A 27312-nucleotide genomic window follows, 5' to 3' on the forward strand; every position below is an offset into this window, starting at 1 on the left:
TACCAAGCTGGGCCCTTAAATAAATAAAATATCTTAAGAAAAAATAGAAACTGGCTTAGTTTGCTTACAGAAACAGAATTATGAAAGATTCAACTGAATAGGAACAATGCTTAAAATGATAAACCATTTGTTATGAAGCAAATAATTTTTAAATGAAAGCATGACAAGGTTTACTCCCATCCGAAGTGAAAGAAAAAATTAGGACACTTTTCAACAGGACATAGTTTAAAAAAAAAGTCCTATTAAGACTGGCATGATAACTTTTAAAGAAAAAGTCCTAATAAGAATTTGAAAAGATTAGATAATACTTTATGGCTATAGGCCTTTTCTCATCAACTTAACAGTATATTTACAGTACAGTTATCAAACAGTATTTCACTGTTACTGCTAAGTTTAAATTAGAAAGTCTGTCTTCTCACACGGGGTAGAGAACGTCTGGGCTGTACAAGTCCTGGAAACCATTGGGTCTAGCCCTGCTAAGATACCTGCAAGCAGGACTCAAGACTCAAGCTATAGCAGGCTTGTCTTTAAGCTAGTAACTTTGTCTTAAAAAGACTATTTATTTTAAAAGTTTTTAAATTTTTATTGGAGAGTCAGACATACAGTGAGGAGGAGAGACAGAGAGGAAGATCTTCCATCTGCTGATTCATTCCCCAAGTGGCAGCAAAGGCCAGAAATGAGCAAATCTGAAGCCAGGAGCTTCTTCAAGGTCTCCTAAGGTTTTGGGTCATTCCCCAGGCCACAAGCAAGGAGTGGATGGGAAATGGAACAGCCAGGACACAAACCAGCATCCACAAGGGATCCTTGTGCGTGCAAAGTGAGGATTTAGCAACTAAACCATCATGCTAGGCCAAGACTTACTTATTTGAAAGGCAGAGTTATAGAGAGAGAGCCAGATCTCCAATCTGCCCGTTCACTCTCCAAATGGATACAACGATCTATTTGATTTAATTGTGGGCTGGGCTGGGCCTGGTCAAAGTCAGGAAGCAAGGAATTCCATTAGGGTCTCCACATGGGTGGCAGGGTCTCCACATGGGTGGCGGGGTCCCAAGAACTCAGGGCATCTTTCCTTGCTATGCCAGGGGTGTCAGTAGGGAACTAGACTGTAAGAGCAGCAGTTAGGACTCAATTGGCACATACATGAGATGCTGGCACTACAGGTGGCAGCTGAAGTTGGTAGCTATGTCCCTGAAATTGAAAATTTTGTATGGTCCACAAATGATGCTATAAATAACCAAACGACCCATGGCAGAAAAATAAGTTCTGCACTCTTGGACAACTATACAATACCTTCACCTGAAAATATAATCGTTTTCTGGGCACAACATATTCTGTTGTTTGGTTTTTGTATTACAAAGGTATTTCAAAAGTTTGTGGAAAATGAAATTAAAAATGACATTTTATTGTGCTGGAAAAATGTTTTGAAATGTATGCACACTCACAGGCCCCCAAACTGAACTCCAATTCTAACCAGGTTCCTCTCTTTCACCTTGTAATCTACCATCAGTTTTCTTTCCACTGAATTATAAAGAAATGGGACCAGTTGTGTGGCACAGGATCCTAAGCTGCTGCTGGGGAACTCGGTTTAACCACTTAGGCTCCTGTCACTCACATGGGAGATTCAGATCTAGTTCTGGGTTTCTCACTTTGGTTTAGCCAATCCTGGTTATCTGACTGTACGCTTATTTTCCAAATTTTCACAAACACACATACACAGACACATTTTAAAATAAGGAAACGAGAACCCCCGGAGATTTGGGGTACAAGACAAACTATCTGCTGCTGATTTCTTCCATCCTCATTTCTCTACAGCTAAGGCTGAGCAAAGAAGATAGGAAAAAAAGTCTAAAATTAAAGTATTTCAAAATTTTTCCAACCCGTATAAATAAATCTTTTAAAGACTGTGATTTGTAATGGTTAGAAAAACACTCATTGTGTTATGGCTACTGCATGACTTAACCGACAGCCTCTTACCTCGAAAGGTGGATTGTACTGAGTGACTTCCACGTTAACCACATCTGACATGTGGTAGCCATTATCTTCTATGGTTACGAGAGAGTAATAAATGAGACATGGGCTGTCTGATGGGTGCCACGCTGCTGCCAAAATCACGAGCCCGTCACTAATTCACAGAAAAAAAAAAATTATAGACACTTTGAAAAACAGCTTTCTCTATTGTTTCTTACAAAGCCAAACCATACACACACAGGCCAGCCTCACTTCTAGCTATCGGCCAGGAGAAAAGCACATATTCACACAAAACCCACTGTGTAATGTTTATAGTGGATGTATCTGCAATTTCTAAAACTAACAAGAGTCCAGGATCTTTCCAATGCTGAAAAAATAAACAAACTGGAATTTCATTCGCTGGAATACTATGCAGGTGTAGTGAAAATGAAGAAATTACTTGAATCAATGTAACATGCCTACACGAAGAGGAAGCAGCCGGACTCCTTTCATACGGTATCCTGAAAAGGGTAAAGCTATCAGGACAGAAAACAGACCAAATGTTACTAAGTGCACAAGGCAATTTCTGAGGGTAATGCAATTACTCAGTATTTTATTTTTATATTTATTTTTATATGAAAGATTCACAAAAAGGAGAGACAGAAAGTAAGTTCTTCCATTGTTAGTTCATACCCCAAGTGGCCACAAGGGCTGGAACTGGGCCAGTCCGAATCCAGGAGCTTCTTCCAGAGCTTCCACACGGGTGCAGGACCCCAAGGCTGTGAGCCATCCTCTACAGCTTTCCCAGGCCACAGGCAGGGAGATGGATGGGAAGTGGAGCAGCCAGGACATGAACCAGTGCCCATATAGGATCTGAGCTGATGTAAGGTGAGGATTTAGCCATTAGGGTATTGTATCAGGCTCCAATCTGTGTGTGTGTGTGTATGTGTGTGTGTGTTTTAATTTTCCTACTTGGAAGAATTATAGTTCACTTCCCAAATGGCTGCAACGGCTAGAGCTGGGCTGATCTGCAGTCAGGAACTGGAAGCTTCTTCTGGGTCTCCTATGTGGGTGCAGAGTCCTAAGCCTTTGCACCACTCTGCTGCTTTCCCAGGCCACAAGCAGGGAGCTGGAGCAGAAGTGGAACAGCTTGAAGACTAGTTGGTGCCCACATGGGATGCTGGTACCACTGGCAGAGAATCAGCCAGCTAAGCCAGCTTGCCAGCCCCTATTCTCTATCATGGTTGTAGTGAAACAACTGGATGCACTTGTGAAAACTCCGATAATTTTACGCTAAAGTGAATAAAGATTACTGTATGTAAATCATGACTCAATGACGACTAAAATATCTGGGCCACTGTTACCCACATGGTTTAGACAGAGGCAGATAGAGTACCTGGCCCTCGGTTTTGCAGGGCCCAGCCCTGGCTGTTATAGTTACCTGGGGAGTGAGTCAGTAGATCTAGCTCTGTTGTTATGCCTTTCAAATAAGTAAAATTCAAATAAATAAATCTTTAAAAAAGCTTTTATCATACAATCGTCAAAATATAGCCCTCAAGTCAAATCAAACGCAGGCCAGCTTTTGTCAATGAAGCCCGGTGCTGGAAGGCAGCCAGGGCAACTCCTCATGTAAGATACAGGCTGCTTCTTGCTACCCTGGAAGACTACACAGCCTCCCAAAGCTGAATTACTCACTTTCGAAGCCTTCTCAGGAAAGATTTGCCAACCCAAGTTACATAATCAACGTCTTAAAGTTTCCCTCATTTCAGGGTATAAACATTTGGTTTTGACTTTAACTGTTAAGTTACAGAAACTTTAAGCTGTTGTACCTATGAAAACAAACCTTTCTTCACTTTAAAGCCTGTATATTCCTGAAGGTTGTTGCCCTGAACAAATAATTAAATCTCCAATCTCTATTGTTCCAAACATCTAGTTGCTTCATTAGACAACTTTCTTTCATGTTTCAGAAACACTAAAGGGGCAGCCAGCACCCTCTACTGACAAAACTAAGAAACAGCGTAAGTTACTAAATGATAGGACATTTCAAACCTACAGCCCTAACACGGCTCATCTTCTTTCTGAATGGGCCTCGTCCCTCAGCTGTCCATCCCTATCACTTCCACTTACTTTTCAAAGGAATTCAAAAATTTTTGGCTCAAACTTCTTGTCATGTACTGACAATGTTCTGCAGAGCTTACAGATGACATATAAAACTTTATATACGAAAAAGGCTTGAGTGAGGTCTCAAGGAAATGTAGTCTTGTCAGTTCTGTCTCCATACCAAGTAGGGTTGTTACATATGAGACGTAACAACCTTCTAGAAGCTTCTGGATCCCTGGTTCAGATCAGTTCAGCTCTGGCTTTTGCAGCCATTTGGGGAGTGAAACAGTAGAAAGAAGACATTCTCTATCTCTCCCTCTCTCTGTAAATCTGCCTTTCAAATAAAAATAAGTACACCTTAAAAAAATAAACAAGTTGGGTGGTGAACAGTTAGTTCTATCTACAGTGAAGCTCCACACTGAAGTTACTCCAAAGAATCTAATACTGCATCACTATGCTACTTTGCAGGGATATGCGTTTATCACATAAGATTATTTAGGGAGTGCTGCTAAGGCCTGGTTACTTCACAAGCTGTTTAAAATTAAGGAAAAATAAACCTTATATTTGAGAAAACACAAAACTATTTTATATGGTACATAGAACAGAAAGATAATCGGCATATTTACTGAAGATGTAAACCCAGGTTGTAGTTCTAGACAAAAACAGCAACAGTGGCCCAGTTTGCTAATCCTCCCCTGCAAGGGCCAGGTTCCCACATGGATGCTGGTTCACGACTCAGCTGCTCCACTTCCCTGGGAAAAGCAGCAGAGGATGGGCCAAAGCCTTGGGATCCTGCAGCCATGCGGGGACCTGGAAGAAACTCCTGGCTTTCAATCAGTTCAGCTCTAACTATTGCAACTACTTGGGCAGTGAATCTGAGGATGGAAGATCTTTCTCTCAGTCTCTCCTTCTCTCTGTGAATCTGCCTTTCCAATAAAAATTAAAAATATACAAATAAATAAATACATCTTCTAATAATAACTTAAATGCTATCACTTTAACTTCTATTATGTCTTTTAAAAGATATTCTGAGCTTGTAAGGAAGAAACTAACATAGAGAGAAGTCTGAGAGAGAAATTATGCAGTATTTTAGCAGCTGCAGTATCTTTCCAAGGAAGCAGAATTTGTTATACTAAACCAAAACAGGTAAAAAAGAACATAGTAAGAAACTACACTAAAATATATGTACATAATTCTTATTTCTGAAACCTCAGGTTTCTAAGGATTACTATGCATATAATTGGACTCATGGGTTTTCTTAGAGAAGCTATGCCACAGTTTCTAGGTTTTTCCATGAATATTAAACTCAGCAACATAGGAACAGCTTTAGCAGACTAACTTGGGGATTTAGCTGTCCATTTGAGCACTGTTTTTTTTTTTTAAAGATTTGTTTATTTTTTATTGGAAAGATAGATATACAGAGAGGAGGAGAGACAGGAAGATCTTTCGTTCAATGATGGTACACTCCCCAAGTGTCCACAATGGCTGGAGCTGAGCCAATCCGAAGCCAGGAGCCAGGAGCTCTTCCAAGTCTCCCATGCAGGTGTAGGGTCCCAAATCTTTGGGCTGTCCTCAACTGCTTTTCCAGGCCACAAGCAGGCAGCTGGATGGAAAGCAGGGTTGCCGGAATTAGAACCGGAACCCATATGGGATCCTGAGCATGCAAGGCGAGGACTTTAACCACTACACTATCACGCTGGGCCCTGAGCACTGTTTCTAAAAAGAAATTCACTCTGAAAATAAACCATGACAGAGTTCAAACTTGTACTCTGAGACAAACCCTTACAGCATCCTTCCTGTACTCGGAGGAGCCACCAATGGCTCTTGAGCAACAGAAAAGAGGGCTGGGAGAAGTGTACAGCTACCACCAGTGAGAGAAGATCCCTGCATGAGTTGACCATGAAAGCCACAGCCAAGACTGAGAAGCTCCAGGTGTGACAGCAGAAAGACTGCATGTCTAAGGAGACAAGTAAGATATGAACATGCCATCAAAGGTGGAAGAATGCTTCATTTTCCCAAAGTAACCTGCACTACTACACAGAGAACAGCAAGACCACTTTGGAAGGCTTAACAGCAAAACATGGGCTTTAGTGTAGCCAGCAAGACTGCCCATCAGTTTGCAATAAATACCAACTTCTTTCCCCAAACTGTTACCTATATTATCTATTATTTGCTTACCAGTTTTGCTTCAAGTCCAAGTACTGAATGTTGACCCCTTCTTTAATAGCTTCATAGTTACTTTCAGAGCCCTAAATGAAAATATCAAGAACTTAAGTTTCTTGAGTATAGGAGTCATTTTTCCCCTTTGTATTCCCAGCACCTAATAAAGTGTTGCATCCAGGGTAAAGATGTTGAATGAATAATGAGAACATTTTAAAAAGTACTAAGCAAGTCAATCAGGGGGTTCTAATATGTCTAGAGATTATATAGGACACATCATTATTATACAACCATAAATGTCAGTACAGAGATGAATATTATCGTTCCTTACCCAAATAGCATCAGTTATATTCTCCTTCAGGGTTCTATTTATATCCCAGCTGTGTGCTTGTTTTTCTGAAAAATCATCTAATTCCCACTTACAGATATTTGAACTTGTCAGGCTATAAAGGCTTGATCTTTCTTTATCCCAAAGAACACTTGAAAGCTGTATGGAGAGAAGAAAGAATTTTCAATGGTAAATTCTAAAATCAATGAACAATTGTTCTGAAAATGCAAATTTCCTATATACTATACTATTTGTTTAATAACCCAGCAGAACAAGTATCCAAAGGAAGAAGTAACGCTAAATTAGACCTTGAAAGCAAGGGAGAATTAAAAAGTATAAAGGCAAAAAAAGGCCCAGGGAAGAGCAGAGGTGGGAGATGGGTCAGTAATACTCCTCAGGGGAGAAGCAGCAGTTCTGCTGAACTGGAACGCAGATTATCAATAGAAAAAAAAATGGGACTGGTGCAGTGACAGACCAGGTAAAGCTGCAGCCTGTGGTCCCTCCACCCCATTTGGACTCTGGTTTGAGAGTAACTTGGGGCCAGGAGCTATTCTGGGTGTGCCAAGTGGTACAGGGTCCTAAGGCTTTGGGCCATCCTTGACTATTTTCCCAGGCCATAGGCAGGAAACTAGAAGGGAAGTGGAGCAGCCAGAACACAAACCAGTGCCCACAGAGGATCCTGGTGCACGCAAGGCAAGAACTTTAGCCACTACACCATTGAGCTGCGTTCTAAGGTATATAATTTGCCTTCTAATTATGTAGTTATGAAGTTCAAAATGTGTGTGTGTGTGTGCATTTTAAGCATAGAATGCATGATTTTTAGTTAAACTCCCAACTGTCTCCTATCACCATGATCCATGACTACAGCCACTGATGGGTGAGGAAAGCTAACAGTGAGAAACCTGGACTGGACTCAAGACTAGGTGAAATTTACCAAGAGTATTAATTAGGGCCTTAACAGGATCAGAAAAAGAAGGGTATTAATAAGGCCAAGTTAGATTTAAATTTAAGTTTACAGTATTTGGTAAAAATAGAGGGAAGCATAAAAACAATCAAGGTCTTATATCCGTGTCATGGAAAAAGTGATGGTGCCATAGGTCCAAGGAGTGTTTTGTAGGTGGGATGTGTGGTCAACAGAAGAGAAGAAAACAATGATACACATTAAGTTTTAGGTGCAAAGAACATTCAATTAAGCAGGCAACCATAAGCTACTTAAATAAATAAAAGCATACTCATTCAATTCAGGCAGGGTAATTACAGCTGCCAGCAGCTCTGCCACTCAACAGCTGCACAACCATAGCTTTACCAAAGCTGTCTGACCTCTCCTGCGCTGGAAAGAGCACTATACTTGATCATCATGATTACATAGCAGATACAGAGTGGCTAGCAGTAAGCAGATACTCCATCAGTGTTACTCCCATCATCCTCCCCTCACTGTACTGGAAGATGAGGCAGAAGTCCAGCCCACAGGGCTAGCCTGAAGTCACACTAGGAATCTGGAAGCAGAGACACACTTCTGGTTTAAGAGGTCAAATTTATCCTTAAGAAACATGAAAAATTTACAGTCATTTTAATTAAACAGTTATTTAGAAGATGATCTAGGGCACTAATGTTCCAGGGTATGAGAAGGATTAGTGTGACCTCACTTGTCCATCACTATAAAAAATGGTTCACTGAAAAAAAAAAATCGTTAAGTTTTTGTGTGCCAATACCAACTTAACAAGAATCTTACAATAGTAACTTACCATGATTCTTTCAAGTTAACCAGTTACATGAAAAAGGAAGTATGCAATGCAGTTACTTTGTAAACTTACTATGAGATCACTGGAGGGAGACAAAATTCCAAAGAGAGAAGAGACCCTCCGACCAATGCCGGAGAGCATGCCTTGTCCCTGAGGCAGAACACGCTGATGAATCTTGCCGGAGCTCTCTGGGGTCAACCGAATCAGCTGGCCTCCCAAAGAGGACAAAATAAAACTCCCTCCCTGTGAACAACATCACGAGATTAGTTCCCTTAAGCCTCCTCTAATGGGAAAGAGTAGCAAAAAGGCTTCAATACAGAGAAAAGCACTTTTACCTCAAATAAATACAAAACGGAATGGTATTTTAATTAATTCTACTCAGGGGAGTTCAGTCATTAAAAATGAAAGTTTCTGTAGCAGAAAAAAAGGTCACATTTAAAAATTTCACCTTTTTTATTATGGGCTCACAATATTATAGGTTCAATTCATTAAGTGTGAATTTTATTTCTTTGGTAAACCTACAGAGCAAATATAGAAAACCATTGATCATAGCTTCTGAGTTTTAAAAACTATTCTCAAAGTTTTAAAAACTACTCTCAAAGAATTGAACTCCACGAACTACCATCCAATCCTGGTAACTTAGTCCTGCGAGAAGAACCCCTGTGGTTTCGGTGTTAATATCCTTATGTTCTTTTTGAGTAGCGTTTTTTGCTGCTCTATGGTATGGTCAGTTCAAAACCCTCTACTTGTACTCATTCACGCTTCACTTTCAAATCAAACTATAATATGGTTTGGAGTATAAATATAAACAATATCCACCATCTACCTGCACGGCTGTTAGGAAATTGTATGTCTTATCACTTCCCAAGTCTACAAAGGTCTCTGTGTAGGTGTCTTCCCCAGCAAGGCTTGGCCAATAGCGGACGGTTCCTTCTCTGCTGGCAACCATGACAGCAACAGCCTCAAAACAAGATTGGAACACAGTCAGTGATCTTACTCAGACTCAAGACCAGGTGTACAATGACTCTCACAGAAAGAAATCAGGATAATTTACTATTTGATTAAAAAAAAAACTATTTAGAAGGTTTGCTTTTACAGTTAGCAGACTAAATTTGTATAAAGAAAACTCATAATGTGACCACTGGCGATGGCTTATCTCAATCATTTCTGAAATGCATCCTGGGTGTTGAATCAAGGAGCAGTACATTTTATTTCACTATTTAGTGGTATTCTATTAGATGATGAATGAACCACAATTTTAATTATCTAGTCATTTGCTCAAGGACATGTCAATTCTTGCCAGCTTTGGCTGACATGAAAAAGCTGCTACAATATACCTTTTTGTGTATATGTGTACACATAAATTTTTATTTCCCTAAATTAAATATCAGAGACTGGAATGACTGAGTTGTACTGAAAGTTAGTGTTGCGCCTTTGTCAAGGAGCAAACAGCCACCTTTGTATGGGTTTGTAACTGTATTCTCTTTCTGTTTATTCTCTGCCAATACCAGAGTCAACATTTCTGCAGCTTTTTGCCTCTGCTTTAAAGTCATGCTGGATGATTCCTCCACCTTTAGAATGTCATTATTTTAAGGCATTTTTTATTTCAGTACGCTTTCAGTCACCTACCTGGGTAGAATGTGTTTCACCTGGGGCAGCAGAGTAAGAGAGAGCCACCAAGTCAGCATTCCAGTGGAAATCACTAGGCGGCAGCTGAAGTTCTTTGCAAATAGATAACTGCGGAAAAAAAAGAGAGAGAGAGAAACCCACATCAACCTAAACTTTAAAATATCTAAGGAAGATCCCAAAGACCAATTTTAAAAATATTTATTTATTTAAGAAACAGAGGCAGAGAGATAGTTCCCGTCCGCCAGTTCATATCCCAAATCCCACCAACAGCAGGAGCTGGGCCAGGCCAGGCCAGGCCAAAGTGAACTCCACCCAGCTCTCCCTCCTGGACAGGACAACCACCTGCTTCATCATTTGCTACCTGCCAGGAAGCTGGAGCCGTGGGCCTGCCTGGCACGCAGACCTCGCTATGGTGACATGGGCTGTGAGCATCCCACCTACCGTGTACAATTCCCAGCCCAAATAAAATTTATCTGAACATGTATTTGACTTCTCTATATCCTTTCTTGGTCTACTATATACATTCTCACTCGTTGGAAACGAGTTATTTTTATTTACTTATTTATTAAGATTCATTTTTATTTGAAAGGCAGATTTCACAGCAAGGAGACAGAAAGGTCTTCCACCTGTTGGTTCACGCTCAAAACCATCAAAACACCATTTCATATTCTATCTCCTCACATCTCTATTTGATCAGGCTTACATTAATTTCACAACAAAACATCTAAGATATAGAATGAGGAGCTACAACAGAACTTGAATGTCAGTTAGCCCAATCTGCTCCTGAGCTAAAATGTCAACAGGTTAAGAGAAGTATTAAGGCTTCTTATGGAATTTTCCTGGCCTACTCTAGATTTGTCTGATATTTAAAATCAGCGTGACCGGGGACTACCCGTATTAAGCTGTCAGGAAATTATCTTAGATTCTCAGTCACATATCAGGACACTCCTGCTAACACAGCATGTCTTCCAGGGTATTGCTGTCACTTGCTGCTCCTAACTACAAATCCCATTTCGTAGGCAGTGGGAGCACCAAGGCCAGCTCATGAGTTTAGGTAAGCAGGAATCCCAAGTCCCAAAGCAAAAACACCCCAGCAAGTAATGGTGCTACAAGAGAACATGCCCAGGCTGTGACAAAAAGAAATGAGGCTCCCCCCAGCCAAAAAAACCACACAAATGATAATCCTGCTTGAAGTTTACAACTATAAATTAAGCTTACAATTGATATAAATTTTCCCAGTTTGTTTAAGTATTATTCAGTACAACTGACAAAACAGTTTTTTCTTCCCCAAAAGCAAGCAAACTTGTGGCTTATATTTAGTCTATGATTCCATTCAGCAGACTGCTCAGTATTAGGCTAATTAAAATGTCAATGTCTCCAATTCTATTCAATGTAAACAATGTGGATCATGTTTAAAAATTACCAAAGGGAAGAATTTTTTTCCCTTAACACACAAGCACGTATGCATGCCCAGCATTTCACACTATGAAATGTCAATCCATGACTATCGTCATGAGCAGACAATGAAGGCAAAGCAGCAGCTGATAGCCCTGTCTTCCATCTCCTTGAAGCACTTTCCAGAGTCATTACCTTGGTAATAGGTAACAGAGAAATCTTCCAAATAATCAGTTTGTCCTTGCAGACCAGACATGCCCATCCACCTTCATCTATATGAACACTCAGCTGATCATCAACTAAAGAAAAACAAGAGGTGTTTAAAGTGGGAATGGAACAAGCTGTTAAAACTTTTACATCAAAAAAAAAAAAAACTATTTATTTATTTGAAAGGCATAATTACAGGGAGAGATTTTTCCATCTGATGACTCATTCTCAAAATGGCTACAATAATCAGGGCTGGGCCAGAGCCAAGAACCCAGAGTTTCTTTTGGGTCTTCTATGCGGTTGGCAAGGGCCTAGGGACTTGAGTCACCTGCCATTGCTTTCGCAGGTGCATAAGCAAGGAGTCAGATTAAAAATGGAGCAGCCAGGGGCCCGGCAGGGTGGCGCAAGTGGTTAAGGTCCTCGCCTTGCACACCCGGGATCCCATATGGGTGCCGGTTCTATCCCCGGCAGCCCCACTTCCCTTCCAGCTCCCCGCCTGTGGCCCGGGAAAGCAGTCGAGGACGGCCCAAAGCTTTGGGACCCTGCACCCACGTGGGAGACCCGGAAGAGTCTCCTGGCTTCGGATCGGCATAGCATCAGCCATTGAGCTCACTTGGGGAGTGAATCATCAGACAGAAGATCTTCCTCTCTGTCTCTCCTCTCTGTATATCCACCTTTCCAATAAAAAAATAATAATAAAAATAAATCTTTAAAAAAAAAAATGGAGCAGCCAGGACTTAACCAAGATGCCTAGGCTGCAGGCCACAGCTTAAAGCCAGAGTGCCGATCCCATAGGCTGAAATCTATTATTATCACATGCTTCACCAAAATGTAAATGTCAGATACAAGAAATGTTAATATACAAAAAAACCTACTTTGGAATATCTAAGAATTATCAACATCCCAAACAGATAACAGTTATCTATTTAACTTCAATAATTACTTTAGACACACATCTGAAGGCAAAAAGGTTTATCTTGGGTTTAGGTTGAATAGTCATTAATTTGACATAAACACAGCCTCTGTGCAGGATCACATGATAAGGCCTAGCCTCTTTCTTTTACATGCGAGCTCTACCACACTTTTCGTTTAACTTATTTTCCCTCTTAGTAAGTACTCAGGAGCTTGACAGGAAACCAGGAACTCTAGATCCTTGTCAGGTGAGTCCTTGGGGTCTGACTGTACACAGCACTTGGTAGTTTTCCATGCAGCAAAGAATTCTTCCGCTTGACACCTATTCTGTTCACAGATCCTAATACTGTTGTTTTTTTTTTTTTGTATTTATTTTATTTTTATTGGAAAATCAGATATACAGAGAGGAGGAGAACACAGAGAAAGATTTTCTGTCCGTCGATTCACTCCTCAAGCGGCCACAATGGCTGGAGCTGCTGCCAATCCGAAGCCAGGAGCCCAGTGCCTCTTCCAGGTCTCCCATGCGGGTGCAGGGTCCCAAGGTTTTGGGCTGTCCTTCACCACTTTCCCAGGCCTCAAATGGGGAGCTGGATGGGAAGTGGGACCATCGGGATTAGAACTGGTGCCCACATGGGATCCTGTCGCATGCAAGGTAAGGGCCCAGATCCTAATGCTTTTAAGCTTTTACATATATATAATTTTTCTATAATATATGTGTATATATATATTTTCCCATTTGAAAGGCAGAGTTACAGAGAAATCTGCCTTTTAAATGGGAATACAGAGAGGATACAATAATAACACAGAGGGAATGACAGGATCAAGAGGAAAAAGACTGATTTCCATCCTCTGGTTTCTCCCCAGATGGCTGCAACAGGGCTGGTCCAGGCTGAAGCCAGGAGCTCAGAGCTTCGCCCTGGTATCCCACGTGGGTGCAGAGGCACAAGCACTTGTGCCGTTCTCAACTGCTTTCCCAGGTCACAGCAGGGAGCTAGATGGGAACTGGAGCAACCAGTACACAAACCAGCAGCCACATGGGATCCTGGCACATGCAAGGTGAGGATTTAGCCTTTGGGCCATCACGCCAGATCCCTTTCTTCCTTTCTTTTCCTTTTTCTCTTCCTTTCCTCCTTCATCCCTTTTTTGCAGTGTCAGAGCAAAATGAAAACACAGAGAAATATTCCATCTACAGGTTCACTCCCCAAATGGCTACAATAGTGAGTCAGCTGAGTCTTCCACACGTATAGCAGGGATCCAAGCACTTGGGTCCTCTTTCATGCAGCTGGGGTACATTAATAGGAAGTGGGATAGCCAGGACTTACTCTGATATGAGATGTCAGTGGCTCAAGTGGTAGCTAAACACAGTGTGTTACTCCTCGCTCCTTAAAGTTGCTTTTTAATTCAATTTAATTTGATTTTTTTAATTAGAAAGGCAGATTTACAGAGAAGAGACAGAAATATTTTCTATCAATTGGTTCACTGTACAAATGGCTGCAACAAATGGAGCTGGGCCGATCTGAAGTCAGGAGCCTCGTCTGGGTCTCCCATGTCATTGCAGGGTTCCAAGGTTTTGGGCCATCCTCTGCTGCTTCCCTAGGGCTAAGCAGGGAGCTAAATAGGAAGTGGAGCAGCTGGGACACGCACTGGCGCCCATAAAGAATACTGACACTTGACGTGGGTTAGCCTGTAAAGCCATGGCACCAGCCCCTTAATGCTGCCTTTCTAAACTTATATTCTTACATCTCCTAGCTGCTACATTCTCTGCCAACAGAATCTTTAAAGGCACAGCAGACTGGTCACATCATGAAAATGTGCAGAGAGCCCTTGGGGTAGACACAGCACCATAGGACCAGAAATGGAGGTACGCATCAATTTTACTGCCAAATAATGCACGATACTACTTTTTTTTTCTAAGTTAAACTTCATATATTTGACCCATTTTCGATATTTGGCTGACTACTGCATATACAAAACTTCTAAAGACCTAATTTGTCTGTGTTGGAGAAGGGACTCGCACTGCTTCCTTCTTGAATGATATATCTCAATCACACGTGAATGCCTAGACAGGCTGCTGGTCTCTATCTACAGAAGTACAAGTATACCAGGAGGACAGGAACGTCCATCTCCATGCCAGACCCTGCTTGCTGATGCAGACAAGCACACAGATGCCGCCTACCTTCAGCCACGGTGAGTGCTTCCATGACTTTAACAGGCAGTGAGGATCCAAACGCCTTCACATCATAGTTCACGGTCTCAGAGATGGAATGGTGGGACAATATTCGGGTAGGTGTTCCTCTAGAGAAAAAAAAACCACAATATTCCACTTATATCAAATTCCGCATTTAAAAAAATTCCAATTTTAGTATATACACAACCAGCTGTTATAAACTTTTTTTTCCCAAGCTAACATGTTTTTTAATTTAACCTAAATCAGAGTGGCACAGGAACAGTGGAAGGATCAACATTAACATTCATCATATATAACACCTGAGTACAAACTTAACATCAAAGTTTCTATGCAGGGCCCGGCGCGATAGTGTAGTGGCTAAGGTCCTCACCTTGCATGCCCAGGATCCCATATGGGCACCAGTTCTAATCCCAACAGCCCTACTTCCCATCCAGCTCCCTGCTTGTGGCCTGGGAAAGTGGTGAAGGACAGCCCAAAACCTTGGGACCCTGCACCCGCATGGGAGACCCGAAAGAAGCTTCTGGCTCCTGGCTTCGGATTGGCTCAGTCCCAACCGTTGTGGTCACTTGGGGGAGTGTACCATCAGACGAAAGATCTTCCTCTCTGTATATCTGACTTTCCAATAAAAATAAATAAATCTTTAAAAAATAAATAAATAAAATTTATTTAAAAAGTTTCTATGTAGTTACACCTTATTTAGCATTAACAGCCATTAACTGATACAGCATTTTGGAGGGAAAACTAAGCCACAATTTAAACTTTGCAGTATATACTGGTTAAGCATGCTGTTAATTTCGATGTTTCTTCCTATTGCTGAAGTTGTGTAGTGACATCTCATTGGAGGAGGTGATATTCTACCAGCTCTACTTTCACATCAAGGATGAAAGTAGGTCTCCCAATGAAACTGTTGAATTTATCTGGACAGTAAGATGCTGGACTCTGCATGGTCCATACCCGCAATGAAGGAATCATGACTGGTTATGAACTGTACTACTTAACAATATGGAGGAATTCAATATGGGGGGAGGGTTTGGGGAGGAGGTGGGGAAATCCCAGAGCCTATGAAACTGTGTCATAAAATGATATAAAATTTTTTTTAAAAAGAGAAGAAAAAAATTATTTTTTAAAAATGCCAATTTTAATGTGTATATTTACACAATAAAGAGATGTGTGGTAAACAGTATGAGGTGCAAAAAAGAAAAAAAAAACTGGCTTATGGTGTGGTGGGTAAAGCCACCACCAGTATCCCACATGTGTGGTTGGGCCTCTGCATCCTAATGAAGCCCCGACAGAAACTCCTGGCTCCCAGCTTTGGACTGGTTCAGCTATGGCTGTTGAAATCTGAGGAGTGAACCAGTGGGTAGAAGATCCCTGTCTCCCTCTCTGTAACTACAACTTAAAAAATGTACTGTATCCTTGAGTTGCATTCTTTAAAAATGCTTATCTGGAACTGGTGCGGTAGCCTAGCGGCTGAAGTCCTCCCCTTCCATGCTCTAGGATCCTGTATTAGCACCAGTATGTATCCCAGAGGCCCCACTTCCCATCCAGCTCCCTGCTTGTGGCCTGGGAAAGCTGTAGAGGACAGCCCAAAGCCTTGGGACCCTGCACTCGCATGGGAAACTCAGAAGAAGCCCCAGGTTCCCAGCTTCAGATCAGCATCAGCTCCAGTCGTTGGAGCTGCTTGGGGAATGAATCAATGGACAGAAGAACAACTTCTCTGTCTCTCTTCCTTCCTCTTTGTATATCTGACTTTCCAATAAAAAGTTTTAATGCTTTTCTAAGTGCTTATCTTGATGGGAATGCAAAGGAAGATGGTGCAAGCGCTTAGGCCTTTGCACCTTAGTGAGGAATGCACAAGGAGCTCCTGATTCCTGGCTTCAGCTCGGGCCATCGCAGTTATTTGGCACGTGAACCAAGGATGGAAAACCTCTTCCTTTGTCTCGCCCGAACTCTGCTTTTAAAGTAGATAAAATCTTAAAAAAAAAAAAAAAAACCACAAAAAACAAAAAAAACACCAAGAAACCTAACTCCTGTGGACAGCTGTGGGCAACTTTCCCGGAGATTCTAGAAGACTCCACACTGTGACTCTGGCGTCTCCCGATGTTTGAGTTTTCCTTGCCTATGCCTGTATCTTCTCTGCTTGGCAGGAAAATGCTGTTTTTAGCGTCAGCAGCTTCTGTGGATAACTCGAAGGATCCCTGGCAACCCTAGCAACATCCCTATTTCTACTACTGTTCCTGTTAGGATGAGACCGCTGGGCTGGGGTCACAGGGACCCTGCCTGAGGGGCAAACCCCAAATTCTGTGTTTTTATCCTCTGCAAGTCACAACGCTCATAGCAGTCTTGCAGCCTCGCTGCATTCTCTCCAAAATTTCATATGCTTACATGCATGCAGTCATCCAGAAATGTCAGACGGAATGACAGAAACAATTTTTTTGGTAAAGTGTACTTTTGAGAATATTGAAACTTAAAAGCCCTCATGATGTATTAAGACTGGAAAGCCTCATTTAGACTAACTGGGAGTCTTACTAACCCTAAATTGTAAGAGACTAATGCTTTGGACGTACCTGCTGCGCTGGCCCTCAACACAGAGACCCTTCCGAAACGGAATTATTCCTGGTAAATGTCATCTAATCAAACGGAAACTTTTATGGAACCGAACAAGCCCCAGTTTCTCCTGAACGTATAAGTTAATCACGGGGAGCTGAAACAACCAACAGTACGGAAGCTCTGTTCCCCGCTACTCCGCGTCTCCCCTCCACTCCCCCGGACCCCTGGCTGCTCCCAGTCCCCAGGTTTCCAGAAACCCGACCGCAGGGGGCCTCCTGCCACCCCGAGAACCCAGCAGCCCAGCAGCCCAGCAGGGCGATCACTCACCGCGAGCTGAGCGAGCTCCGCCGGCCGACGGGGGAGAAGAGCGCGGGCGAGCTGACGGCGGAGCCCAGCGCTGCCAGGCCCCGCCGGCTGGCCGCCCGCGGCGTGGAGCCCAGCCCAGCTGCAGGCAACGGGCCCCTTCGGGACCCCGCAGCCGGGGTCCGCGGAGAAGCACCGGCCGAGAACATGGCACGAGTTAGTGCCAGCCGCGAAACACTAGTGCAACTACCGCCCGAATCTTGAACACCCAAGAGGCGGGAGGAGTCGCCTGGTGATGGCGTCAACACACCGCGCCGCGGCGCGCGCCGATGACGTCAGGCACAAGTCCGGGGCTTTCGGGCGGCCTTGTTCCGCTGTCCCGAGAGAGTCGCCGTTGGGCTATGGAGACCTCGATTCCAAGCGTGTGGGGTTTCGAGCTTCACAGGAGCGTGGAGGTGGACGGCCAAGCGCCTTCCTGACTGCTCTCGGTGGCACTGACCTTCGTGCACCTTGAACGAGGTGGTTCCTGAGCGTCTTGGGAAACGGAACGCGTTAAGCAGTCCAGGAGAAATTCCGCGACTCTGGTTTCACATTCAGGGTTATATCGTTCTCCAGATTTGCCATTTCTCAAATCCAGATCCAAATTCTAGTCCCCCGTGATCTCCCTCGTGGCCATCCCCTATCGCCCTGCCTATGTCTGCGAGCTCTTCACAATCCTCTTTATAAAGGCTAAATTCATGATTTCCTTTCCCCTAACCCACTACCGCCTGTCCGGTTTGGATAAGGTTGGTCAAACTGCCGAGAGTGAAAAGTAGCCCGGCCCTAGCTAGAGTTGTGCCCTGTGACCCTGTGGCTCCTGTACATTAAAGGTCTGCCCTCCTTCCTTACTGGGTCAACTGTATAACCCCTTTGGGGTGGAGGTGGGGAGACAGCGTTTTGCGGTGTCAACACAGTGAAGCCAGGCCGACTTGCTCGTAGCCATGTACATTGATCACAGGTTATATGCTAAATTCCTTTTTAAAAAATTTATTCACAGAGAGAAAAAGATTCGGAGAGAAAGATCTTCCATCTGTTGATTCACTCCCAAAGTGGCTCCAACAGCCGGAACTGAGCTGATCCAAAGCCAGGATCCAGGAGCCTCTTCCAGGTTTCCCACGCAAGTGCAGGGTCCTAAGGCCTTGGGCTGACCTCCACTGCTTTCCCAGGCCACAAGCAGGGAGCTAGATGGAAAGTGGGGCCCCTGGGACACAAACTGGCACCCCTGTGGGATCCTGCCACACGCAAAGCGAGGATTTAGTCACTAGGCTATCAGGCTGGGCCCTAAATTTCCTTTTCCAAATAGGTGGTTATTTAATCCTGGATGGCTAGGGCATGTGCAGTGGATTAATCCTCCAGGTTGCAACACTGGCATCCCATAGGGGAGTGACAGTTAAGGCCCAGCTACTCCTGATCTAGCTCCCTGCCAATGTTCGTGGTAAGGCAATAGGAGATGGCCCAAGTACTCAGGCCTCTGTCACTCATGTGGGAGACCAGGAAGGAGTTCCTGGCTCCTGATCTCCCTGGTGTGTGTGTGTTGGGGGTGGGGGATAGGTGCCTGCCCTAGCTATTGGAGAGTAAACTAGCAAACGGAAGATTGCCAGAGTCCAGCTCCAGCTGAGTTCGGAACTCGCGAAGGGTGCGTGCATGAGGCGCAAAGAGGAAAGAAAGAGATGGACCACTAGGACTTGATGATCATAATGGACGATGCACAAAAGCTGTCCGCTTTATTTATACAAAATCAGTCAAACTCTGGCTCAGACTTTTTACGTCATGAACAAATGGATATTTCTAAGGATAATTCTGCCATTAGTTTTACTTAGAAACAATAGAAGTTCCTGCTAGGATTCTTATCCTACAACTCAATCTTGTATCACAAAGAAAAGGAGAACTTAAAGGTCAAGGAAAGAATAAAAGCCTAAATACAGGTCCCTTGATTAGCATAGGTTCAATGGAGACAGTTAAGATAATAGGAATGACAAAAGGGCCCCATTTGCAAGACATTGACCTCCAAGTTCAGGCTGAGTGAAAGGTTAACCTCGCAGTAGCAAATGCCAGGATGGATTAGAATTCTTCCGCAGGGTGGTCCAGTGTCCATGCAAAAGAAGGTGGAGTTGCATTCAGGTGGTTGTAGAGACATCCGCCGGGTGGGCCCTGCGGGAAATTCCTTGCGGCCCTGCCTGCAATGGAACACTCTTCACCTCCTCATGTCCCCCACAACTACTGCACGGACCCCAGCAGAAGATTCTTCTATCTTTCCTCTATTTCGCTTTCCCTTTGAAATATGTGAGTAAATCTTTAGCTTTTCTGGACTTGTATTGTTCCCAGCAGTACACTGAACATTGGAAGTATTATAAAACCCCACTCTAGTACCCTTGCACAAATCACCTAAAGTACCCTTTCTTCCCCCTTGGCCCTCACACATCCAGTTCTAGTTCATTGCTGCCTTCTCAGTGAAAAGCTTCTATAGGAGTAGATATCCCATTATCCTTTTGTGCCCCTAGTCTTTTATCGTTGGGGTCCGTGCAGTGGATGTGGGGGACACGAAGGTGTGAAGAGTATTGTTCCATTGCAGGCAGGGCCCCAGGGAACTTCCCGCTGTTTGGCAGGGCCCCACGGACGTCTCTACAACCACCTGAATGCAGCTCCACCTTCTTTTGCATGGACACCGGACCACCCTGCGGAAGAATTCTAATCCATCCAGGCATTGTTTGCTACTGTGAGGCTGGCCTTTTACTCAAAGTGAGCTTGGAGGTTAGTGTCAATAATAATGTCTTACAAAAGGGCCTTCTAGGGGTCCCGGCACAGTGGCGCAAGTGGTTAAGGTTCTCGCCTTGCACGCCCTGTATCCCATATGGCAGAATTATCTTTAGAAATACCTACTTGACCATGACGTAAAGTAAAAAGTCTGAGCCAGAGTTTGACTGATTTTGTGTAAATAAAGCGGACAGCTTTCGTGCATTGTCCATTATGATCATGAAATCCTAGTGGTCTGTCTTTCTTTCCTCTTTGCGCCTCATGCACGCACCCTTCGCAAGTTCCGAACCCAGCTGGAGCTGGACTCTGGCATTTTATTTTAAAGCTTTTTTATTTGAAAGGCAGATTTTTTTTTTTTTTTAACAGAAGTAGAGAGAGAAGGTCTCCTGTTGGAATACACCCAGTGGAGGAGCTGGGACAGCAGAGGCCTGTGGGATCCTGTTGAAAAGAGGCTCCAGGAAAGAGGAGGCAAGCTGGGGTCCGTGCAGTAGGTGTGGATGACACGAAGGTGTGAAGAGAACAGCTCCCCTGTTGGCAGGGCCTAGAGGAGCTTCCAGCTATATGGCAAGGCCCAGCGGATGTCTCTCCACTCACGTCAATGCAGTCTTATCCCCTTTTGTATGGACACTAAAGCACACCGCTAAGAATCCTATAATCTATTGAGGCATTGTTATTTGCCCCCTGTGAGATGGTTTTTGCAATTGATGTGAGTTTGGGAGTTGATGTTACTGATAATGTTTTGGCGAGTGGGTCTTTATACACAAGAGTACAATTAAGCCCATGCTCTTTCTGGACACCTTATTGTGTGCCTACCCATTGCCCTGGAATCTGGCCCAGACATGTAGCATGTCTTCTGGGAAATGGCTTGATAAGAATCTTACAAATTAATGGATGTGATGGGAGTATAAACTGAAACTGCTATGACAAAAAATATAGTTATTGTGACCCTAAAGGTCAGTCTGTCCTTGCAACTCTTTAGAGCATGGAAAATATAGCTGTTTTGGTCACTTTTATAATTTTGTGAATAGAGGAGTTATAGGGTAATTTTATTAATATTAGTGATACGCTTTTAATTATTATTTGTTTATGAGGTTGCAGAGACTGTGGTTGTAGGGGATTTAATGTTTGAAACTTTTTGTTTTGCATCTTTGTTTTTTCCCTTTTGAAATGTGCTCATCATGCCCTGGGAGGCAGCAGGTGCTGGCTCACGTGCTTGGGTCCCTGCCTCCCATGTGGGAGATCTGCATGGAGTTCCTGCTTTTGGCCTGGCCAGCCCCAGCTGTTGTGAGCATTTGGGGAGTGAACCAACAGAAGATAGTGCTCTTGCTCTCTCAAGGAAACCTAAGTAAATAAATAAAATGCCTTACCCATGTGGGAGACCCAGAAGGGGCTCCTGATTGGCTCATTACTAGCCATTGTGGCCGCTTAGGGAATGAACCATTGGGTGGAAGATCTTCCTCTCTTTCTCTCCTCCTTTCTGTATATCTGCCTTTCCAATAAAAATCAATATAAATCTTAAAAAAAAAATAAAATGCCTTGACCTCACAAATGGTGATGTTTTACTTTTATGCTGCCATAACATTGGCACATATGTGAAAGCTCAATCCCCCAGTTATAGCCAACTGCCTAGGTTGCCTTTTACTTAGGCAAGTATTACACTCCTGGGACAAAAGCAGCCAATAGTTGGTGGGCGTGCCTGGTTAATGCCAGATTTGTGTTAACTATACCAGTGTGTCAACATGGTTGCCTGTTTTTTTAGATACATGGGAAGGGGCTGATGTGCTCTGCTGGAAGACAACCCTGGGAGTATGTGCTAGAGGGGGAGTGGGGTAGATGGGGCTCTGGATTACCCAAGGAAAGGGTATATGGGGGTTGACAGAATATTTTCCAGGTGAGGAATAACTAACGGGGGCTTCCTTGGGCAGGGCCTCTGCACTCTCAGGTAAAGCTTCCCGAATTATTCCTTGCAGATGTAGCATTGTTTGAATCCCATTCTCAGCAAGGTGATGATTAAGATATTAGGGTGGAAAAGCAGAAAATGAAGAACAGCATGGAAATTATCCACAACCATGTATTTTCAGGGTATTCTTCTAATCCTCATTTAATTGACAATGAAGCTTTTTGAAAAGGCTATAAATATGTGGTTTAGAAGCCCTTCAATCTTTACAAACTGCACTTTTCATTTATTTGCTTTTTTAGTAGCTCTTGGTTCACCAAACTTTGTCAGATGCCTCAGTTTGAAGGTCAGATGATCTGTCATAACCTCCTCTCCTTGAACTGGTTAGGGCAAGAGCAGCCATTGACAATTCCTAGTTTACTTGTGGACACTGAAATTTAAACTTCATAGTTTTCTTAAATATATTGTGAAACATTCTGTACATTTTCCCCTCCAACCATTAGTTTAGCTTGCAGGCTACACAGAAATGGGCAGCAGGTGGTAGCTTACTGACTCTGCACTAGCTTTCTGGAGAAGGTTCAGCTAGCACCTAACATAGGCTCTAACTCAACAAGGGCTCAGTAACTGTTGAATGAACTCAATGGACAGAAATGGACAGACACAGCCGGGAAAACTCCATGATGCCTCATGCAGAAAAACACTGACAACGTAGTTTTGATAAATGTTTTTCATTTGTAGCACTTAATGTTTTGGAAGGTTTATATGTTTCGTTTATTTTTCAATTGACTATTCCCCCCCCCCCCCCTTTTTTAAAGTTTCCCAAAATGGAGCCCTACTTTATAAAAGTCTACTGACAGGGGTTTGACCTACAATGGTTTCAACATGGGTTTATTTCTTGGAAACCTGCCAGATCCAAGATCAGGGAGACTTTGCATACAAACATGAACCTGTGAGGCATACTGCAAAGTGGCGCCTTGCAAAGTGGAACTTTACTCTCACACATAGCATGGCACAGATGTACATGTCCCCTTGTGCTTATTTCCTAAATGCTTACAAGAACACACATTTTCTCCAGTGACTCCCCATGCATGTCTGATACAAGCTGAGATGATCAACCCAGTACTGAAGGCTTGCCCCTTTCTATTTCTAACATCTCCTTTTCCTACTCCTTGCCTGAAATTGTGTATGTCATCAATGCTGAAGTAACTTCAACCTTGCCTAAATGTATTTCTTCACTGGAGTAATGATGATGGCAGGTATTTGCATAATTTATAGGATTGCCCAAGTATCAAATGTGGTCACATGAACAAATACTCTGGAAATGAATACAATACCAGAATACAGTGTTAGCAGCAATATTCTGTATAATACTTAGATGCTTTCTTGTTATTAATTTTACCTGTTTTGCTGCTGCTTCTGAAGTAGAAGCTCCTTGAGGGCAGACAACTATCTTACTCATTCATTATCAGCTTCATAACACAGTTCCTGGGCCATGATAGGGGCCGGGATACTTATTTCTTGTTCTAAAGTAATTAACAATGTTTATTTGTAAATAAGAAAAGACATTAATAAGAAGGTAAGAAGTGAAATTTATGCAATTACTACTAGGTTTCTATATTCACACTGTTAGTTTTTTCTTTATTACCGATTCTCTATAGCCACAATCTAGTAAGACACTGAATGTAATAAAAAGTTTTACAAGAAATGACAGATAATGTGTACTACAAATTTTAAGGCACAGTTACACATATTAAAAATGCAATATAATCAGATTCAATTTTGCAAATATTTCTAGGGAATAGAGCTTTTTCTCAGATTCACCCTTGGACTTGTGCTTTGCTTGCTTTTTGACAACCACAATGTAATGGCAAACTCTACCAAAAAGTGCATGGAAAGCTTGTTCAAATCGTTGTGACAGGTGTGCTGCAAGCCAAAGGACACTACATTTAGCAGAGTCCATGTCATTCATTCATACGCTCCATGTGCAGAATAAAATGCAACTCCATGCTTTTCATGAAGTAGGTTTAAGCCAATTTATTCAGGGAACTAGTGAATACTCCACACATGGAAAAGCTTCAACATAATTGCTTTATAGTTTGGGTATCATCAATGTAGAAACAGCACTTTTTTTCCCCCTAATTGAGGCAACAGCAAATTAACAATCTGAAGAATGGCAAATTCAATGGTTGTCATATTGCCTTAAGAGTCTCAAGACACTTAAGTGACCAAAATTCTAACCATAAGTCAAAGAAAAACAGTTCCTAATGTCTTCTTTTCAGGAAGACATTTAAGACACATTCTTAAATTCTTAAGACTTATTATTTCATGGAGTAACAAGAACTTCTAAGATTTCTTCAAATGTTTGATGATGAAAAATATTACTACCATCAACAAAGTTGCAGAAGTTTTACCAAAATATCTATACATTTTAGTTTGAGAAGTTGAAATTTTCAAGATAACTGTCAAAATACATGCTTTCAAACTAAAATGTAAAATTAATTTTGGCTATTTTTCTTGATAATACAAGGCACTTCAAGCCTTGTTTCCCAAAAGCACTCACAGAAACAAACATGTGAAAATAGAAATTTTCCTGTGCGTGGCAACATACATCCTTCTGCTTATAAAACTCATCAGGCTTTCATATCCCAAAATGCTGAGGCTTTCAAATCTTGTCACATCCCTTTGGAACACATATTCCTAAACAATCACACATCTGAGGACGTGGAGTACAGGCAACATAAACATTGTCCTTTCTCCAAATGAAAATGATGACTTCTGTCTATGTGTGAGGAGAACATCAGCATAACACATCAGGATAAAAGGTCTTCATTTCCTTTTACTGTACCAACCCCAAGCAGTGGGTCACAGTGAATGGTAAAATGGCCTAAAAGAAGTAGGCTTTTTATTGATAATTCCCTTTCAAGTTGTCATTTGACAGTAGCTTTAACACATAACAGCAGGGAAAAGGAAGTAGGGTGCCATGCTATATTAATTATGATATCCAAGATAAAAGAAAGTACCAAACCTGAAAATAACTTCAGTGCTATAGACATTTAGAAAATTATGATTAAAACTCTGAACAAAAAGGTCTTGAGAACAAAATACATTTGAAAATATTTTACATACTTTGGAAAAAATATTTCAAATAATTTGAAGTACAATTCACAGATTACTTAGTTTCTAAGTATTTTCTTTCCACAATACTGTTTTACTCTTACATTCAGTCTCTTACATTCAGTTTACCAGTAATGGCTTCTTTATGTAGAAATAAAGCTTTGTTTGTTCATTAGTTTTTTGTATATCCCATCTGGTTTTAAAAGCAGTTCCTCATGTTTCCCATATTCAATGATCTTCCCTTGGTCAAGAACAGCAACCATGTTAGCGTTCTTAATGGTAGACAGACGGTGGGCAATAATCAACACTGTCCTCCCTTCCATCAGTCGGTCTAGAGCTTCTTGAACAAGGTGTTCATTTTCAGCATCCAGGGCACTGGGGCAGACACACAAGGAAGGAAGCGAAGATGTCAGTGCCCTGCAGACCATGGATTCCTATGCTTCTTGGAATAGGCATGATGGCCCTTCATCAGCAGTGAACTTTGGCTGTGATCACAGCACAGTGAGCTCAGCTGCCCGCCTTGCAGGCATACCAAATCCCATGAATGACTGGAGCCCTGGCTGCTCTGCTGCTGATTCAGCTTCCTGCTAACACACCTAGGAGAGCAGTGGCTCCAGTGCTGGTCCTGCACCAAATGGGAGACCCAAAGGGAATCCCAGGCTGAAGCCTGACCCAGCGCTAGCCGCTATAGCCATCTGGGCAGTGAACCAGGGGATGGAAAATACATTTCTGTCTGTCTTTCTCTCTGTAATTCTCTTTTCAAACAAACCAACCTAAAACAAATTTCCACTGTTTGGGCTAAAAGATACTATAAGAAAGACACCTGGCACTTAATCAATATAAAATTCAGTGATGTAGATGAACAGGCATTCTACCCAGCAGCTGCTAACAGGGTGATTAGGGACTGGGATCCTGGACCCACAACTCACTCTGCACATGTCACTATTTATTCAGTCTCCACCACTTAAAGCACAACAGGGAAAAGCATTTTGTATTACCTTGAAGTGATACAAACAGAGTAAAACTTTTTTAAAGATTTATTTTTTTTATTGGAAAGATAAAGAGAAGAGAAACAGAGAGGAAGATCTTCTGTCTACAGAATAAAACATTTTAATTAAGATATTCTCACCTGGTTGCTTCATCTAGTAGAAGGATCTTGGGGTTCTGAAAGAAGAAAAGAAGAATAAATTTATTAGAAAACATAAAATTTCAGTAAAAAGGAATGAAATTCTACAGATGCTACAATGCGCATGAACATTGGAATTAAGCTAAGTGAAAAAAGGCAGATCCAGGGAACCACATATTACTTGATTTCATTGTACATGAAATGTCTGCAATAGGCAAGACAGTATGTGTGGCTGCTGAGGGCAGAGGATCTCTAAGGGCAATTAAAATATATTAAAATGTTGCCTGGCACAGTAGCCTAGTGGCTAAAGTCCTTGCCTTGCACACGCTGGGATCCCATATGGGTGCAGGTTGTAATCCCTGTGGCCCCGCTTCCCATCCAGCTCCCTGTTTGTGACGTGGAAAGCAGTCAAGGATAGTCCAAGGGTTTGGGACCCTGTACCTATGTGGGAGACCTGGAAGAGCTCCTGGCTCCAGAACAGCTCAGCTCCAGTCGTTGCGGTCACTTTGGGAGTGAACCATCAGATGGAAGATCTTCCTCTCTGTCTCCCTTCCTCTCTGTCTCCCTTTCTCTCTGTATAGCTAACTTTCCAATAAAAATAAATAAATCTTAAAAAAAAAGAGGGGGCAGACATTGTGGCACAGCCAGTTAGGGTGCTGCTCAGAAAGCCAGCTGAAACTCAGCTACTCTGCTTCCAACCCAGCTCCTCGCTAATGTGCTGGGGAATCGGTAGACGATGGCGCAAATACTTCAGTTCCCGCCACCCATGTGGGAGGTCAGGGTGGATCTGATCCTGGCCCAATCCTGACTGTTGTAGTCATTTGGGGAGTGAGCCATGGGATGGGAGAGTTAAAAGTAAACTGGTATATGTAATACCTTAAATTCTCATTTTGCCTAGCCTAGCCATGTGCCCACAAGAAA

The 27312-nt window shown here is 42.5% G+C and overlaps 2 protein-coding genes across 11 annotated transcripts in view; both read right to left on the reverse strand.

Annotated features, from left to right (window-relative positions):
* Positions 1 to 17726, reverse strand: part of NUP133 (nucleoporin 133) — a 54921-nt gene extending 37195 nt beyond the window's left edge. For both annotated transcript variants that reach the window (XM_040988061.1, XM_040988062.1), the window contains exons 1-9: positions 17486 to 17726; positions 14597 to 14715; positions 11497 to 11600; positions 9907 to 10014; positions 9104 to 9238; positions 8350 to 8520; positions 6539 to 6694; positions 6226 to 6296; positions 1975 to 2122 (exon numbers count right to left, since the gene is read on the reverse strand). In XM_040988061.1, the coding sequence (XP_040843995.1) occupies positions 1975 to 2122; positions 6226 to 6296; positions 6539 to 6694; positions 8350 to 8520; positions 9104 to 9238; positions 9907 to 10014; positions 11497 to 11600; positions 14597 to 14715; positions 17486 to 17670 (1197 nt within the window). In that variant the 5' untranslated portion in view covers positions 17671 to 17726. The remainder of the gene's footprint in view (positions 1 to 1974; positions 2123 to 6225; positions 6297 to 6538; positions 6695 to 8349; positions 8521 to 9103; positions 9239 to 9906; positions 10015 to 11496; positions 11601 to 14596; positions 14716 to 17485) is intronic.
* Positions 17727 to 24170: 6444 nt separating this feature from the next.
* Positions 24171 to 27312, reverse strand: part of ABCB10 (ATP binding cassette subfamily B member 10) — a 36174-nt gene continuing 33032 nt past the window's right edge. For 8 of the 9 annotated variants that reach the window (XM_040988070.1, XM_040988068.1, XM_040988067.1 and 5 more), the window contains 2 exons: positions 26395 to 26429; positions 24171 to 25640 (listed from right to left, as the gene is read on the reverse strand). In XM_040988070.1, the coding sequence (XP_040844004.1) occupies positions 25409 to 25640; positions 26395 to 26429 (267 nt within the window). In that variant the 3' untranslated portion in view covers positions 24171 to 25408. Of the gene's footprint in view, positions 25641 to 26394; positions 26430 to 27312 lie in introns of those variants that run through there. The other variant, XR_005884699.1, reaches the window with a different exon arrangement.

Source organism: Ochotona curzoniae, unplaced genomic scaffold (genome assembly GCF_017591425.1).
Source record: "Ochotona curzoniae isolate NIBS_2020 unplaced genomic scaffold, NIBS_Ocur_1.0 contig_4797, whole genome shotgun sequence".
NCBI classification, from domain to species: Eukaryota; Metazoa; Chordata; class Mammalia; order Lagomorpha; family Ochotonidae; genus Ochotona; species Ochotona curzoniae.